Below are 17,639 nucleotides of genomic sequence, written 5' to 3' on the forward strand. Positions count from 1 at the left end.
CCCCGCTAGAGGTGCCGCCTCCCGCACCGCCCTGTGCGGGGCCCCCGCTGCCCAATAAACCAGCCTTGGCCCCCTCCAGCCGACTCTGGTCCACCGCGTCCGCCCTCATCACTATCGTCCGCCTGGCTCTAGACCTGCTGGCCAGGGCAGCTCTGCACTTCTGTTGCCCGTTTCATCCCGTGAGAATTTTCTACCGAAGGGCTCTTGGCTGTCTCTCTGCACTGACCTCTGGATCCGTGACCTTAGCCCACAGCTCCTGCCTTCTCCAGTCCAGCCCACAGGGCTGCTTCTGGTCTCCAGCTTTCTACTGTCTATCTCTGGGGCTATGGGCAAATCCTTTGGTGCATTTCCGTAACAGGTGGATAGACCCCAGGCATCACCCCCTCCCATCTGCCAGTGTCTTCTTCAGTGCTCCTGAAGGGAGCGCCCTGGCCCCCAAGTCCTGGACTCGCTCTGTCATTGGCCCAGCCAGAAGGCCTGGCTGCGCAGTCAGCTCTTGCAGGGATGGTAGTGGAAGATTTTATAGATACTAAATGATAAGAGAGTATTATGAGCCCCACTAAATCCATGCTTTGGCCAACACAGATGAAGTAGACAAACTCTTTAAAAGACACAAAGCACCGAAGGCCACACAGGAAAAAGTATTTAATTTGAATACCTGTATAGTTATTAAATATAAGGATTTATTTTACTTTCTCAAAAAGAAACTCCAGGTCCACACTTCACTAGTGAAGTCTACCGAACTTTTAATGGTGTAATAGCATCAATTCTATACATATTCTTACAGAAGAAGAGAGAGGAAGACCTCTGTCATTCTAGGAGGGCAGTATTACCTGGCACCAAAACCAGACTCAAATGACACAGAGAAGTTACAGACCTCCCACCCGCAGAAGCACAGATACAAATGTTACTGACAGAGCTTTTCAAGTTGAAACCCACAATAGATGAAAAGGATAGCAGCTAATACATTCTTGCCAAAGGACCCCTCCTCCAGAGGGCGAGGCTAGTTCAGCATTCAAAAAGCAGTCCATATAACTACTATATTAACAGACTAAGAAAGTCATGTGATTATCACAATAAAAACTACATTTTTTAAATCTATACCTGTTTCCCCCCAAATCCCAGCAAACTAAGTGTCACTGGGAACACCCTCTACCAAGGCCTAACAGTATGCTCAATAGGAAAATACGGGATGCTTTCGGCCCAAGTTCAGGAGCAAGGTAAGGGAGTCTGCTCGCCTCACATCTGCAAGATTTTGTACTGGAAGTTTTGTACAATGAACTAAATCAAGAAAGAAAAATGATCACCCTAACACCGTTGACAAATCTACCACATTCCTGAGTGGGGGATGATGTCAGTGAAAAAGCAAAACATCAGGCTGACCAAACCAGGTCTATCCTGACCCAATGATCAGTCTAACATTTGAGAATCTTACTTAGAATCTCATGCTGATTTTTTTTCTGAAGTCAAATTGAATACTTTGAATAACAGATTTCTAGTTACAGCTTCATCACTGTAATGATTCAGCCTTTTTTAAAGACTTATCTACTTATGCCTATAAGAACTGGGGTACAGGCCAGAGGTACAGGGTATGAGAGGATTCACCAGAGACAGAGTGGGCGTGGGGGCAGAACAGGCAGAGACAGAGTGGGCGTGGGGGCAGAACAGGCAGAGTTACTGAAACCCACTGCTGAGGGGAGAAGGGAGACAGGAGGGGTCTGCCATGCCATGTGGGTCACTCCCTGGCCGGGATTGCGCTCAGGCTTAATAGGGCTGAGACTTGACCCCTGCACCACCAGGGAGGCCTCCTGATGAGATTTTTTTTCTTTTTTTAAAGATTTATTTATTTATTCGTACAGAACTGGTGTACAGGCCAGAGATGTGGAAGGTGAGAGGATTCACCAGAGACAGAGTGGGGAGCAGAACAGGCAGATCGACGGAAGTACACTGCTGAGGGGAGCAGCGGGCGGGTCAGGAGAGGTCTGCCGCGCCATGTGGTCACTTCCGGGGCAGGCGGGGATCGAACTCATGCGGAAGTGGCTTAAGCTTCTTTGTGCTGTGCTTTAACCTGCTGCGGTACCAGGGAGGGCCCTTTTTTTCTTTTTTAAGTAACAGAATGATTAAAAAAATTAACAGTTGTTTTTAAGTGCACAAAATTGCCAGGTATTTGAAAAATAAAATTTGCTCTGGGGATGTCATAACATACCCAAATCATAAACAATTTAAACTGTGTGGTATTGACCAAGGTAACAATGGAAGAAATGTGTTTCTAGGTGCTTAGAATATGATAACGGTATATTATTGATTGTGTGAGAAAATGTGTTAGGATTAACTGATTGTTTAGGGGGGAAAAGCTTGATTCTTTGATTCCAGTTTACAACATTCAAATGCACACAAAAAATCTAGGTGAATTTGGCATAAAATGGTAAATGCTTTAAAAAAGAATGTTTTTAACCTTGGGGGTAGGACAGACTTCTTAACTAAGATGCAACATTCACATGTTTAAATTTCTATACTACAAAGTCACAAAGATGAAGACAAACAAGAAGCGGGGATTTGCAGAGGACTCCAGGGGACCCCTGGAAGGCACTCCTTCCTGCCAGTGGGTAGACAGTGAAACTGAAAGGTGGAAAAAGAATATGAAGAAGTGTAAGCAGTGACATAAATAGCTCAATTTCATTAGTAATCAAGGAGCTATTATTTTCTCCCCATAAATTGGCAAAGAAAAATTGAAAGTGACTATTAAATGCTGAAGTGCATGAAGGAAACCCGTGTTTTCACTGATGAGAGGGCAATTTGGAAATATGTAGTTAAAATGCACACACCTTTGCTTCAGCAATCCTATTTCTCCATTACAGAGAAATCTATCACATGTAGGCAGATGTAAAGCATGGGGGGGTGTTCTGCATTTTTATAAAAGTTTTTTTTTTTATTAATACAGAAGTGGGGTACAGGCCAGAGGTGCAGGGGGTGAGAGGATTCACCAGAGACAGAGTGGGGAGCAGGATAGACTGATCGGAAGTACACTGCGGAGGGGAGCAGCGGGCGGGTCAGGAGAGGTCTGCCATGCCCTGTGGGCACCCCCAGGCGGGTTCAAACACGAAAGGAAGTGGCTGCAGCCAGCGTCTAGTGCTGTATCCCAACCTGTTGCGCCACCTGGAAATTACCTCCATTTATGAAAATACAGCATGTTCCTATAGCAAACTCTTTCCGGAACTAGGAGGAGGCAGATCTAGATTAACCGAGTAGCTTGGAGACGTGTTAGTGGGAACGTGAGTGGGATGTCAGGGTTCAGACGTAGAGAGCGCAGTTCTTCCAAAAATCTCAGCCCACAAACGGCAGGGGAGCCGGTCTGATGGGCAAGGAAGGGGTGAAGGGCGGCACTGTGCAGCGCAAGTCCGATCCCCCCCCCCCCCCGCAGAGAGCTGACCCCCAGGGCGCAGCAGACCCTCCTGGCTCCCCGCTGCCCCCCTCAGCAGTGGAGTCGGTCAGTCGGCCTGTTCTGCTCCCCACTGTCTCTGGTGAGTCCGCTCACACCCCCACCTCTGGCCTGTACCCCAGTTCTCGTATGCATAAACTAATCCTTTTTTAAAATGGGGGTGCTAGCAGTCCAGCGGACCTGTGCGAGCGCCGCTAGGCGACAAGGCTCCGGCCGGCGGGGCGTGTCGTGTCGGCCGTCGAGTCCCCTTTACACTTGCAGCGTCCCCTCGATGGCTAGAGACGCCTCCGCAGAAAAAGGCCAGACTGAGAGAGACACAAAACGGCCATCCGCCGACCCCCAGACGTTTCGCAGACATCCAGGGTTGGGGGGGGCAAAGGTGCCTCTGAAATGGACGAAGACATAAGCTACCTCCCGGGTTGGAAACGCCCAGGAGGGACCTCTGACATCCACACCGCGCGGCGCCGGGGCTGGCTGGCCCGGGGAAACTTGCTACAGAAGGGCGCTGAGGGGCCACGCCCGGGCGGCGGCCGCGAAGCCGACCGCGAAAGCCCAGCGCCCCGCGCGCCAGCAGGAGCTCCCCGAGGCGCGCCTGGCGGGCGAGCGCCCCCTGTCTTTGAAACGGCCAACGGCATCGCGGGCGTTTCCGCCCATGGGCATGCGCAGCCGTCACGGCCACGCTCCTCGCGCAGGGCGAGGGAGGCCCGTCAGCCAACCAGAGAACCGCGCGGCTCTCCTCCCTCCCGCCCGCCGGGCTGGGGGGCGTGGCGCAGCGCTAGCCAATGAGAAGGCGTTTCGCCCACGGCCGCGCGCGGAGCGCGAGGGGGTGGGGCCGGGAGTGCAGGCCGGGGCAAGATGGCGGCGAGCGGCCTGCGGCAGGCTGCGGCCGCGGCTCGCACCTCGGTGAAGCCCATTTTCAGTCGGGACATGAACGAGGCCAAGCGGAGGGTGCGCGAGCTCTACCGCGCCTGGTATCGCGAGGTGCCGACCACTGGTGAGGGGCAGCGGCGCGCGCGGGCCGCGGGCGGCCGCCCAAGGTCGCAGCCGTCCGGGCCTCCCACTTGTGGGCGGAGCTGAGGTCCCAGCCTGGGCAGAGGGGACTCGGTGGCCGCGGGAGGGCCCCTGGCCTCGGTGACCCCGACGGGGCGGCGCCGGCGGGTCGGACAGCTTTGTGCCGCGCCCGCACCGCGCTTGTAGGCACCGCGCGTGCCCGTTCGCCCCCCGCGCGAGCCTGGGAGGGAGAGCAGGGGCGCCCGCGTGCCGGGCGGCGGTGGGTTTGTAAGAGCCGTTTATTGGTGCAAATTCCAGAGCCGGGCCCGGGCCAGCGCGCGGGGCGGAGAGGACTCGCCTGAGACGAGCGGGAGCAGAGCCGGCGGGTCCACCGAGACACGCTGCTGAGGGCAGCGGCGGGGACAGGGGGTCACTCCCAGGCTGGGGGTCGCGTTCATGCCCAGCGACTGCCCGGGCACAGTGCTGAGACTCGACCCCTGCGCCCCGCCCGGAGGCCCCTGAGCCAGGCCGAACCTGCGTTCCTCAGTGTACCCGCAGGGGCCGACAGGCCCGCGCACGAAGTGGCTTGGGCTTGGGTGGTCACGGGGGCCCGCATTGCTCACAGCACACACTGCCCAGGTGGCAGGCCAGGGTGCTTTATCCAGTTGTTTCACGCGGGACGGCTCGGCTCGCGGCCCCTCCACTCTCCAGGCCGCATTCCGGCTCTACCTGCCGGTATTCCTTAGGGGCCCCCCCCCCTGCCTGCCAGGGAAGGCCGGACGCCCATTCCCTCTCTGAGATGTCAGAGGCCAGAGCTAGAGGAGAATTTCAGCCCCTCAGGCAGAGTCTGCTGTGTCTTTTCTTGGCCGCCCTCAGCGCTGCCCAGTGTTGTGGATGAGAGTTGGGGGAGCCCATCCCAACTGCCCGGGCCCTGCAGGTGTCAGAAACTGCCAGTATTTGGCTGGATTTCGCGAGTTCTGAGCCTGCGGGCCGGGAAGGGCTCCGAAGGGGGCGGGAGCACCACAGCCGCCTTCAGCAGGCCACTTCCTTCCCTGTGTGAGAAGCGGCGATGTGATGGCTCCGTGGATGCTCCAGACCCTGCTTGCAAGCTGGGTGGCCTTGAGCAAGTTATTTCATCTGGCCGTGCCTCAGTTTCCTCGTCTGTAAAATGAGGATGATATTAGTGCCTTCTTCAGAGGTCTCTGAACAGAACTCCAGGTCTGGCCCCGGTACTCATGAAGAACAGTTCACCAGGTGGAAGTGTAGGCTGTACCTATTCGCCTCCCTCAGCCTTTCTTGCTCTCCCCAGATGAAATGTAAGCGCTGGGAGCAGGCGCCACATCCCGCGCTCTTTCACGGTCGCCGGGACCCAGAGGAGGTGAAAGGGATGATCGGGCAGCCTGCGTGTTCAAGGAATATCTGTATTAAAAAAACATGTTTTATGTCATTTCCACCTGCATCGTGTTTCCTCTTTAGTGCACCTGTTCCAGCTAGATATCACCGTGAAGCAGGGCCGGGATAAGGTCCGGGAAATGTTTATGAAGAACGCCCACGTCACTGACCCCAGGGTGGTGGACCTTCTGGTCATTAAGGTAACTAACTGACCTGACTGACTTCGAAAGCAGCAACTTGTACAGAGCTTCTCACTCCCCGGGTGAACGTTCATTTCCCAAGTTTAAAGAGTAGTTGCCAGGGCCCTTCCTGCTGGCACAGCGGGTTAAAGCACAGCACTGAGAAGCTAAAGCCGCTTCCACATGAGTTCAGTCCCCGCCTGCCCGGGAGGTGACCACGTGGTGTGGCAGACCTCTCCTGGCCCACCCGCTGCTCCCCTCAGCAGTGGACTTCGTCGATCTGCCTGTTCTGCTCCCCACTCTGTCTCTGGTGAAGCCTCTCACCCCCTGCACCTCTAGCTTATACCCCAGTTTTATATGCATAAATAAATAAATCTTTTAAAAAAAAAAGTTGCCGCATCAGCAACTATACTTTGGTGCAAGGGTATCACCTGGTTAAAGGGGGAAACGCCCTCAGGCCTGCATTTTGCATTTTCAAACCAGAGAGACATGGAGGAGAGTGGAACTCTTGCAGCCCTACCCCTGAAGTTACTGTTCACCTGAGCTGGCAGCTGGCCAAGTCCTGTGTGAATGGGCTCAGCTCCTGGGCCTGATGTGGTCTCTGGTCAGCCACATTAGTATCCCTGGGAAGCTCACCCTGGCGTCCCTGGGGCCTGCTGACCACGAGGCTCCTGTCCGAACTAGGAAGCCACAGAGTTAGAGAATATTGGGAAGGCCTCAGGTACCGTGTAGTCCGGCTGTCTCATTCTCCAGAGGAAACCCCGGCCTACACAGCAGTCCACCAGCAGGGTGACTGCTGAGCGCCGCATTCCTGCCTCCGCGTGCTGACTGGACCTCCCCTCTCTGTGCAGGGAAAGATGGAGCTAGAGGAGACAATCAAGGTGTGGAAGCAGCGGACGCACGTCATGCGGTTCTTCCATGAAACAGAAGCGCCAAGGCCCCGGGATTTCCTGTCCAAGTTCTATGTTGGCCATGACCCGTGAAGTCGCTCAGCGGAAAGGTGCATGTTGGTTTTGCGATTTACAGGACAATAAACTCACCTCGTGGTAGAACGCTGTGGGTGGGCCAGTGGGAAGCTCTCCTTTGTCGCCTCACTTTTTGCCTGCACAAGCGTGGCCTTAGTGCACACACCACCTGTTCTTTCCCTTTTCCTGAAGTGCGGTGTTTCCTGTAAATTAGATTCTTTCTCAGAGCCTCCATGTCGGTAAACAGGAAAGATGGGGCCATCTGCTCAGAAACTGCCACACTGGGGATGAGGCTGGATGACTTCGTTAATTTAGCTGCGTTTCTACAGCCTCCGGAATTGGATAGCTTGGGGTGACGGCACAGACGATCCAAAATTAGCAAGCTCTTGCTGAGAGGGGCTCAGAGCAACACTAGAGGCCCAGAAGTAAAGCTGACAGGCTGGGCTGCTTTTCCCTGGGCTCCGAGAAAATGGCAGCTCCGAGGCCTCACCCCTCCGGAACAGCGGCCCTGAGAGGCGGCTCAGTTTGTGCTCGGTGAGGCTCCTTGCTCAGGGACCCAGCTGCACAGAGGTCACAGAGAACGGAAATACTCCCACTGTTTTTGCAGACTGGGGCATAGTTCCAGGTCAGGAGAACGTGCCGACAGTTTAAGTAACATGTTTACTCGGATGGTGGTCTTCGCTTTTCCTTCCTGGGCAGTCTCCATGCTGGAGAGTGGGGTTTTCACTCTCTGAGATACGACCAGCCTTAGGAATTCCCAATTTGGCTTCCCTTAGTGTTTGCTTTTCCTCTCCTGGGGAGTAGGCCCAGGCAGCTTCGCCCACCGGTGTGCCCACGCACCATCTCCACAGTCTCTTGTGCTCCTCCGCCCTCTGGAGCCCTCCCCTCCGCCCCGCCCCGTGATAGCTGTGTTATTTTTGTTTTTCCCTCGATCCCCTACATAACTCCTTTAAGTGAAACCATCTGGTGTTTTTCTTTTTCTTTCTGACTTAATTCACTGAGCAGATTCGCTTCAAGCTTACATTTATTCGTAATTTGCTTGTGTTGCTGCAAATGGTACTAGTTTTTCTTTTTCGATCACTGAATAGTATTCCATTGTGTATATGTAACACATCTTTTTGATCCAGTTGTCTATTTATGGACATTCGGGTTGAGGAATCTCAAATTTTTCAGCACTAGCAATTCCATCGTTATCTTTTTATCCAAAGAACCCAAGTTAATCATTCTATAACTGACATTTCTTGGAGTTTTAAACTAGCAAAGCTCATGACTGGCCTGTGCTAACTAGCCGGTGTTACTCAAGGCAGAGCGTGAGGCTTGCCTACAAAGCTTTACTGGGGAAAGCAGTTTCTGCTGGGCTTACTATAATGAAAACAGGCCGCAGTCTCCTGTGATCGTGCTCGTGCACCCACGGGGGCCCGAAGGCCCGGACTGTAAGTCAGGCTGCTGTGTGCAGCTGATGACGGGCGAGAGCATCGAAGGCGCCCACCTGGACGAAGAGGCTGGAGCCACCACTCAGACAAACAGCTGACTTGCATTTATTCATGATTTGCTTGTCTTGAGTAAGCGGCACATCGCGGGGACCCTCCCAGAGCTTGAAAACCGGGGCAGCAGTCATAGACCACAGGGGCCCCCGGAACTGGCAGGCCAAGAGCTTCCCGGCCCATCTGCTGGCAAGGAAGGAAAGCAGCTGCGAACATCGCCAGTTCTGTCATGAGGGGGCTCTCTCCGTGTGCACTTCTGGCGCCCTGCGGGGAAGGAAGGCGCTGGTGAGGCAGGCAGCTGCGGCCCAGGTGCGCGTCCTAAGGGGGTTGCAGAGCGGCCCTAGCAAACCGCGGAGGGAGCGTGTTCGGTGTGTCTGATGACTTGTTCGCACATGTATGAACAGAGCCCGCCCCAAGCACTGGTGGGGGCCCACGGGTAAACATTCCCGTGCCAGCCAGCAGCCATGGTCTAGCAGAGTTTGCGGTGTGTGTGTCTAATCATTCGCCGAGGGGCACAAGACATCAGGGAGTGGGCAGAGCAGTCACTGGTAAATGCGGTGGGAAAACCGTGGATGGGACACTGCTGGGAAGAGAAAGCAGTGAGAAACAGCTTCCCGTCAGAGGGAACGAGTCACTGCTTAGGGCTTGGTCAAAGCGTGTGTGCGCAAGAAGTTGTGAGTTCTGGAAGGATGTGTGGTTGGGAATGTGGTACATGTGCTTGCCCAGCTTGGGGCACAGGTGTGACCTGCTCATGGGCACAGAAGTCAGCAGAAGCCGGCTGAATGGGGCAGGCACCGTCGGCGGTTGGGAGCGAAGGAGAGAGGCCTGAGACAGACGGCAGGGCCTGCAGCCAGCTCTGACGGGCGAGTGCCGTGGTGTCTCAATCCAACGTTGAGCTGCTAAATTGAAGCTGTTTGCGGTGGGTGTGAGCATACTAAAGTGTTGAGGTCTGTGGGCTGAAACAATGAGGGTACGTAAAAGGCAAATGAAAGGGCTGGCTAGGATCTGACCTCGTTGGCAAAGACCCCAGTGAGATTTTAAGTCGCCAAGAGAGCGTGCCTCCCCCAACACAGAGAACAAGCAAAACAGAACCCTTAGCCGGCACATGCGTCGATGCAGGAGAGCTCTGCTCCTGCCCCAGGCCAAGCCGCATCACGTCCAGTCACCTCACCCTCCCGCCTCGCCCACGCAAGGGTAGGGAAAGGCGAGGCTCACCTGCTAGTCGTCGTCGTCGTCATCCTCTGGGACAAAAATGTCGTGCTCCTCAAGTAGAGCAGCAAAGTTCTTGCTAATGAGGGTCCCGACATAGAGAAAGGGGATCACGATGCAGAACACACGGAGAAGGCCGAAGGACATCTGCAGGGCAGAGGGCCGCGCTCAGCGCTCTGGCAGGACCACGGACGGCCCGGCCCGCTCAGCGCAGTCGGCGGCTCCTGGGGAGCCCTGACCCGGCATAAGCCGCCTTATTTATTCTTAAATTCTTGGGAAAATTCAAAGCCATTAAAATGGAGACTGGAAAGGAAAGCTTACAAGACACATTACCTAAAATCAGGGCACAACCTGGTAATGACTTGTAGATACCTGTAAATGGTGAGGAAGTACTAGGCGCTGGACTGTGGAGTATGAAGGGATAATCTATACAGTTCTTCAACAGGCTTCCTGGTGCCTGAGGAATTTGACTTTTACCACATTAAATAGTAGAACCATCTGTCTTGGAAAATGAGCGTGCCCGTGTGCAAAAAGACTGCCTAGATGGACTGGGGGAAGGCCGATAAAATCTCACCATTTGCTTGTAACAAAGTTGGGGTTTCAAAAAACTTTCCAGCTATGCCTTTCTCTTCCCCAACATGCACTCTGCTTTTTTTCTGTACTCATTTGCCAATGGGAGCTAACAGGCCAGATTAGCTTTAAAAGAATACTGTTTTGTCTTTTAACTCACATAGCCCTGGAGCCGAAAAGAAACTTATTGGGAATGAGGCATTGTTTCCATTTTACTTTCAGAAATCCCGGAGACGACGGCATGTGATGATAATCGGTGTAGGGAAAGGTGGGACGGAATCTGGTGGGGGTTGCACCAGCAAGAAACTTGAATTCCAGAACGAATTCGGCTGTTAGCTTTCGACAATGGCCTAACATTTGTAAGAACAGCAATTGTAGTAAATCCCTACACATCTCTCAGGACGGCAAATATTTATCGTGAATTAAATACTAGAGCAAAACGTGGAAAGCGGAAGGTCTGCCCCACATAGCCTCCATTTACAAAGGCTTTCATCCCGTCCACTCTGTGATCCAGAGCAAAGTCTGGTCTCACGCTGGAGGCTGCGGTCATCAAGGGCACCACGCTCCTCGACATAAACTAGAGCACAACACCGTCTTTCTCGGCCCTTGCTCCCGGTTCTGTCTCCAGGCCCCCAGCTCAGCCCTCAGATCCAACCCGACCCTTCCCTTCCACCTGTCAAAGTCAGTAGCTCATCAGCGCAAAACTTTGTCCTTAATCGGACTTCCGGTCTAAGGCAGCTGACGATTGGCCTTTGCTCCTATCAATCAGCACGACCGCCACCAGTGATTGGCCGCAGCCCCTTAGCCCCACCTCCAGGCCGACACTCACTTTCACCGGCTTGGGCAAAATGGCGCCGCTGCGAGTAACGATGACCGATCTCGACGGTACCAGGCTCCGACCTGAGCCACCCTGTCCGGCGGAGGCATCGCCAGCTAGCCTCAAGGTCGGCCCGTTCCGGAGAGTCCGGGATCGGGCGGGGACCAAGGCCAGCCAGCGAGCCGCTCTGAACGCCATCTCCCAGCTCCGCCCCCAGCCCAGCGCCCAGACCGCACCGCCCCGCCTAGGTGACGCCCTCGGCAGAACGCCGGCCCTAGCCTCGCGAGACTTCCGGGATCAGACGAGAGTTCCAGCCCTCGCGCTTGCGCAGTGAGCCTACTTCCCGTGGCGGTGAGGCAAGGCCTCCGTCACAGACGCGGCGCGGTGACGTCACAGGGACGCCGCTGGCGGCGCAGTCCGCCTCGGAGTGTGGCGCGAGGCCGCGACTCCTGCTTTGGTTCCGCCCTGGCGCGGCCTGCGTCTGCGGAGCGGGTGATTGGTGGAAGGAGGGCTGGCTTGACTTGTCCCTCAAACGCTCGAAGGCCGCGGCTGCACCTCTAGAATGACTCGGAGCTTATTTCGGGCCAAGGTATCTGACATGCCAGGTGGACACACACCTCGTCGCCCAAACCCCCCTTGCACGTGGTGGCGGAGTAAATGGTGCGACCCAGACGAGTAAAAAACCGTTTTAATGGTATAAAAAGTGCGTAACAACAAGACGGGTGACTCGCGTGTGCGGAAGGCAGGTGCCGCGGGCTGTCGCGCGCTCTTCCCGGGCCCTGGCCGTGGGCGGCGGAAGATGCTCAGGCCGCAGCCCCCGGACCTCGCTGCCCAGACAGTCCGGGCCCGGCAGGGAGGAGGCTGAGAAGGGACAAGCTGTGGCGTCACCTGCCAGCCACCTCGGAGGCTTAGGCCAGCCTGCCCACGCCCGCTGGCCACTGGCCTCTGTGCAAAGAGGAGGAAGACACCTGGTGAGAGGAGCAGTGAGAGGGGCTTGGCAGACACCCCCCGGGTGACAAGCAGACCGAAGGGGCGCAGGGGTCCAGGACCAGGAGCACCTCTGAGGAGCCTGAGGAGAGCTGTCGCAGGGCTCTGGGAATTCTGCGGCAGGTTCCTGGACCGCCCAGGGCTGGGAGCACAGGGCACCGCCTGGCCTTCCCGTGGAGCCACACTGCCTCCCTGCTGCTCCTGCCTCCCGTGGCAGCTGGAGAGCTGGTGCTGAGGATGGCACGGGAGGGGCTTCTGCTGGCACACAAAAGCCCCCAGAGAGCAGCACCACCTGCTGGCTGGGCAGCCGTGGGGGCGCGGAGGGTCAGTACTTTCTGAGCAAAACAAATTCCGTTTTGTTGGCCAGTCACCCCTCCTCCCAGGGGCCCTCCAAACTGTGGCATGGGGGCCCCAACCAGCCTTCCTGCGGCTCAGGAAAAACGGGCCCAGAAGCCGCCGCGGCAGTCTACTCCCTCTGGCAATGCCTGCTGCGTCTGTGAGGTCAGCACCAGCCAACTCTAGCGCTCGCTGCGCGCACGACTCCCCGCGCACGACTCCCCGTGTTGGAGAATGAGCCGCAAGTGGGTGGCTGGGCTGGCTCCAGGGCACTAACGTCAGGGGGCAGCTGAGCCCTGTCAGAGGACTGGGCCTCCCCGCCGCGCTCAGCAAGCTCCGGAAGGAAGGAGCTTGGGCGGGAAGAATCCCGTCTCCTCCAGGCCAGAGCGTGGTGGGGGACCTGGAGGAAACCTGAAAAGCGCAGAGGAGAGAACCCTCCCCCAAGAGGCAACCTTAGAAACGAGTCAACATGAAAGTGAAAGAACACGGGCACTGGGGTCCTGACCAGCAGGACTAAACCCGAGAGGCCCAGCTCAGGGCCTGGCCTGTTCCTCGCAGGCCGGCCGCCTCCCCCAGGCCCTCTGCAGCCACTCGCGCCTGAGCACCGCGATCTCCTGGCCGTACCACTCGTGCAGGGTAGAGAAGCACGAGCTCTCAGGGGACACGGGGCTCTGCCCCCTGCCCAGGGGAAGGCTGGCAGGGCCCTGCCGCCCCCACTCAGCCGAGCCCCGCCCGGCCGGCCTGCCGCCCCCTTCTTCGAGCAAGCCCACAGGGCTGCAGTCCCTGGGGAGGGAGTGGCCATTCTCCAGGCCCAGGGGCCAGTGGTCAGGAGCCTGGGGCTTGCAGCGGCTGCTGATGGCCTTCCTGGATGAGCGCCGATGGCAGGCCAGGCGGTGGTGGGCGTCCCGCAGCTGGCTCTCCAGCTCGGACACCACCAGGCGCATGTAGCCAAAGCTGGCCCTGGACAGAGCCTTCACCCAGGCCTCCTGGGCCACCGGCCCATCTGCCGCAAGCAGTTGGGGGCGCACCCCAGGGGCATCGAAGCGGATAGCAAAGGCAAACTCCTCGGGCACAGGCGCTTCAGCCAGCTCCACCGTGCAGCCCTCCAGGACCACCAGGCTGAGCGGGGCCCGGCCCTCTGGACTCTCGAAGGAGAACAGCAGGTTGCCTTTGAGGACAAACCAGCACCTCCGTCCAGTGCCGCTGGTGGATGACGTCCCAGGGCCCCGCCAAGTGCGCAGGAAGCCCTTCTGGTCTGCTGGGGAGCCGCTCAGGGCGTAGTGGGCCACGCTCCGCTCGTTCAGCTTCATGGCTCCGGAGAGACCTGTGAGGAGAGGCAGAGAGGCAGGGTCAGAGAGGGCGGCGCACGGAGGGCAGCCTGCTGTGCCAAGGCTCCTGAGCGTCTTCCCCGGGGAGCTGGTCTCCCCTGCCTGTGCCCTTAAGGGTGCTCATGAGGTCACTGCAAGGAGGGTGTGAGGCTCCCAAGGCCCGTCTGTCTCTGTCACACCAGATAAGCGCTCCTGTTTCCTCTTCTCCCCTCTGGGCTTAACAACCGATTTCTTCCATTCCCAGGGGAAAGCGCCTCAGCAGGAAAGGTCACATCTGAAGGGCTGACCACCTCGCGACCGCGGAAGCAAGGTGTGTTGCAAGGACGGACCTGCCGGCCCTCGCCCGCTGCCCCTCCTGCTCCCGCCCTCAGCCAGAGCAGGACGCAGCCTTCGACAGGTTAAACTACTTTCCTTCTCAAACTCGGATTCCTTTTACTGACCAAGGGCCTGCTGGCAGTGTGAGGAATCAGACCAGGGGCTGAGGGGGCCTTCACCCGCCTCTCAAACCCCCAGGAAAAGGCCCCAACTGCGCTGAAACAGGTTTTTTTTTTTAAAAGATTTATTTATTTATGCATACAGAACTGGGGAACATGTGCTGTGAGAGGATTCACCTGAGACACAGTGGGGAGCAGAACAGGCAGATGGACGAAATACACTGCTGAGGGGAGCAGCAGGTGGGTCAGGAGAGGGCTGCCATGTGGGTCACCTGCAGTCACTCATGCAGAAGTGGCTTTAGCTTCTCAGTGCTGTGCTTTAACCCGCTGCGCCATCAGGGAGGGCCTAACCCCAGGTTTTAAACTTCGCTTCACAGGACCCTTAGCTCCAGCCCTGAGGTTATCCTCGCAGGGCTCCCCGGCGCCCCCCCTTTATTAATAGCAGTTGGTCTTTGATAAAATTGCATTCCTCAGGCTTGGGGGCAGGAGGGCAGAGCGCTGCCTCCCTCCTGCAGGGGGGCGCTGCTGGGGGCGCTCGGTAACCAAGTGAGGTCTGGCACAGGCATGGCTGGGCCCGACGACCTCAGCCACTGCATGTGGGCACCGAAGCCTACCGTCTCCTGACGCAGGGAAAACAGGCCCAGGTCAGTGAAGGTGAATTGTTCAGGTCAAGTGGGAAGCAAATTTTGGCCTCCCGACTCCCTCACGCCTTCTGGGGGCAAGTTTTGGCAGTGGCCCGCTTACCAGCAGAGCTCCTTGGGCGGGGCAGGCCCCGTGCCTGGAAACACTGCTCAGTCCTGTGACCGCGCGCCCGCTGGGGACCTGCAAAACAATCTCACAGCCAGTCAGCCCAACCTAAGGGATGAGAACTCCCACCCAGCCTTTGGCCCACGGAGACTCCTCCTCCAGGGAGCCTTCCGGACCTCTGAATCATCCGTCCTCTCGGGCACGGGCTGCGTCCCACTCTAGACTAGAGCCGCATCTCCCTGCCCTGTGAGGCAAGGTCAGCGCCGAGTCCCTAGCACACCCCAGAGGCCCCTCACTGGAAATGAGGTGCCTGTTAATGGCGAGGTGGCCCGGGCCGAGGTCACACAGCCAGCAGCCCCTCACTTCCGTTGCCTTCTCCCACGGCCATCTCCTTTGTGTTTCCAGTGCTGTCCCCAACCCCACAAGGTCAGGGGTGGGTTGGGGTGTAAACCCCCCATCCCCCCAGTATCCACTGGAGTGCAGGGCTCCGGAAGGCCCTCAGGAAATATTTGTTAACAATTACCTGGGTGCACAACACTGGAGAAAACAAAGACCCCCCCTCCTGAACCTACATTGGGGGGAGTGGCTCTAAACACCCCAAATTAAATAACAAACTGATTTAGAAATAAATTAATCATGAGTAACACAAAGGCTTAGGGCACAGCAGGGAGCAGGGTGGAGATCACCCCTCCCCTGGGGTCCAGCAACAGGTGGGCAGCAGGAGGATCTGGAACCCCCAGAGCTGTCCGGGTCCCCCTCCACCAGCCAGGAAGGGCGCCCCCTCTGCAGGGGTTCAGGCAAACAGCACAGCCAGGGGAGACCCGGGCACCCTGTCATTGGGGATCTGTTGGCAGACCGGGCTGGGGAGGGACCACCACGGGCCGGCCGGGAGCCGCTCCCCTGGCTCTCCCTGGCGAGCTCTGGGGACGCGGGTGCCGCTGCCCCCTCGGCCTCCGCTTGCCGTCAGACTGTCCTGCCACGTCCCCGTGGCCGCGCCTTCCCGGGCCGCAGCTTCCCGGCTGCCTCCCGCGCTCACCAGTCCCGCCGCCGCCTCCGCCGCCCCCCACCGCTGCCGAGTCCGGCCAGGCAGGGATCCCGCGCCGCTGCCGGCTGCAGACGTGGCTGCGGGACACCCCGCCCCTGCGGCGGCTCCAGTTCCCGCCCAGCCCCTCTCCTCCAGGCTCACCGGCCTGGCTGCCCAGCTGCCCCTTGCTCCACGGGAGGGAAACTGAGGCCACAGAGGCCAGAACTGACCTGAGCCCAGAGCCGTTGGGGTGGGCGGCCTCGAGTCTGGGCCCCGCCTCTGAGCGGAGCCCTCTGCGCCCCCCTCAGTCCCCCTTTCTCCGTCTGCCCGGCCCACTTCTCCCACTGGGCCGGCCAGTGCCTCCTCTGGGCGGAGTCCCAGCTTCCAGCCTCTGCATCAGGTCCCTGGGGTCACCCCAATTCCTGCGCTGGGAGTGCTCATTTCTGCTCCCACCCCTCCCAGCGGCCCCAGGCCACTCTGCCGGAGGCCAGGCCTGCAGTGGAGGTGGCTGCACGCACAGCCCAGGCCTGATGCCGCTGGCTCCCGCCCAGAGCTCTGGCTGGTCCCTGCAGCTCCTGACACCCACTGGGTCCCCTCGCAGACCCGCGCTTCGCCATGGACCTAAGGGACCTGCCTGCGGGCTTCCCTCAGCCCAGGCCTGGTGTCCTCACAGCGGCACTGACCACTACAGAAACAGCCTCCCCTCCGCTTGTCTCTCCTGTCCATCATATGCCCCTACACACACTCAGTTGCATCCAGTTAAAATAGGAAACCTGGGCTCTCCCTGGCGCAGCGGGTTACAGCACCGCACCAAGAAGCTAAGCCGCTTCCGCATGAGTTCGATCCCCGCCTGCCCCGTGGAGAGCCCCAGCCGCGGCAGACCTCTCCTGACCGCCTGCTGCACCCCCCAGCAGTGTACCCTCGATCTGCCTGTTCTGCTCCCCGCTCTCAGGTGAATCCTCTCACCGCCCCTGCACCTCTGGCCTGTACCGCAGTTATGTATGTACAAATAAATCTTAAAAAAAAAAAGTAGGAAACCTGATAACACACCAGAAGGTAATAGTGTTGTGGAAAATGTAGAGCAGGTTGAGAATTGAGGGGTGGTCGTACTTTTACACAGAATGGCCAGAGGTGACATCTGAGAAATGAGGAGGAGCCAGTCATGCCCACAGCTGCAGGAAGAGCATTCCAGGCCAGCGGCCAGCCAGGGCCCCAGGCTGGGGCCTGAGGGGCGCGCCCAGGGGGAGCGGCGCTGGGTGAGTGGGAGGAGGCCAGGTGCAGGGGGCCCCGGGGCAGAGAGCACCTGCTCGCTGAGCCTGCCTGAGCCTGCGTGTGGGAAGAGCAAAGGGAGGCGAGGGGATGCCGGGGTTTGCGCCTGGAAGGAGAGCGGCCGGCCGGAGACACCGGGCAGGTGCCCCGAGACACCGGGCAGGTGCCCGGACGAGGCCCAGCGGCCTCCAAGGGGCAGGGGGTGAGCACCTGGCACCTAGTAGTTGCTCAATGGACACTTGATGAGCGAGGGGAGAAAAACGAGAGGGCGCGGGTCAGGGGGGGCCCGCAGGCTCGGCGGGAGCCCCCAGCCTCCGGCTTCCTCCCCCGCGGCAGTCCTGCGGCGGCCACTTTCCGGGACGCCCCCTCATTGGCGTTTACACTGGCCTCGGCGGGAGTTCGCGCCACGGCTACTTCGTGAGCGTCCGGTGTGGGGGCCCTGCCCGCCGCCGCGGGGCCGCGGGAGGTG

General features: G+C 58.2%; 4 protein-coding genes across 5 annotated transcripts in view; 2 read left to right on the forward strand and 2 right to left on the reverse strand.

Moving 5' to 3' along the window:
- Positions 1-4,261: 4,261 nt before the first annotated feature.
- NDUFA6 (NADH dehydrogenase (ubiquinone) 1 alpha subcomplex, 6, 14kDa) lies at positions 4,262-7,072 on the forward strand. Its single transcript, XM_004675622.2, has 3 exons — positions 4,262-4,433; positions 5,906-6,021; positions 6,852-7,072. Exons 1-3 carry the CDS (start codon positions 4,295-4,297, stop codon positions 6,981-6,983), a joined length of 387 nt encoding a protein of 128 aa, XP_004675679.1. The 5' UTR covers positions 4,262-4,294; the 3' UTR covers positions 6,984-7,072.
- Positions 7,073-8,480: 1,408 nt separating this feature from the next.
- Positions 8,481-11,303, reverse strand: SMDT1 (single-pass membrane protein with aspartate-rich tail 1). The gene is made up of 3 exons (XM_004675623.2): positions 11,058-11,303; positions 9,665-9,805; positions 8,481-8,713 (listed from the first exon to the last, which is right to left on the reverse strand). The coding sequence occupies exons 1-2, from the start codon at positions 11,241-11,243 to the stop codon at positions 9,668-9,670; spliced, it is 324 nt and encodes a 107-aa protein (XP_004675680.1). The 5' UTR covers positions 11,244-11,303; the 3' UTR covers positions 8,481-8,713; positions 9,665-9,667.
- Positions 11,304-11,427: 124 nt separating this feature from the next.
- Positions 11,428-17,639, forward strand: part of NAGA (N-acetylgalactosaminidase, alpha-) — a 13,967-nt gene continuing 7,755 nt past the window's right edge. The window contains exons 1-2 of one of the 2 annotated variants that reach the window (XM_012720526.1): positions 11,428-11,634; positions 13,941-14,093. The gene's annotated coding sequence lies outside the window, so the exon portion shown is untranslated. The remainder of the gene's footprint in view (positions 11,635-13,940; positions 14,094-17,639) is intronic. The other variant, XM_012720527.1, reaches the window with a different exon arrangement.
- FAM109B (family with sequence similarity 109, member B) lies at positions 12,844-16,184 on the reverse strand. The gene is made up of 3 exons (XM_004676421.2): positions 16,132-16,184; positions 14,875-14,952; positions 12,844-13,692 (listed from the first exon to the last, which is right to left on the reverse strand). The coding sequence occupies exon 3, from the start codon at positions 13,676-13,678 to the stop codon at positions 12,902-12,904; it is 777 nt and encodes a 258-aa protein (XP_004676478.1). The 5' UTR covers positions 13,679-13,692; positions 14,875-14,952; positions 16,132-16,184; the 3' UTR covers positions 12,844-12,901.

The sequence above is a fragment of the Condylura cristata genome, unplaced genomic scaffold, assembly GCF_000260355.1.
Source record: "Condylura cristata isolate star-nosed mole 26May11 unplaced genomic scaffold, ConCri1.0 scaffold00004, whole genome shotgun sequence".
Lineage (NCBI taxonomy): Eukaryota > Metazoa > Chordata > Mammalia > Eulipotyphla > Talpidae > Condylura > Condylura cristata.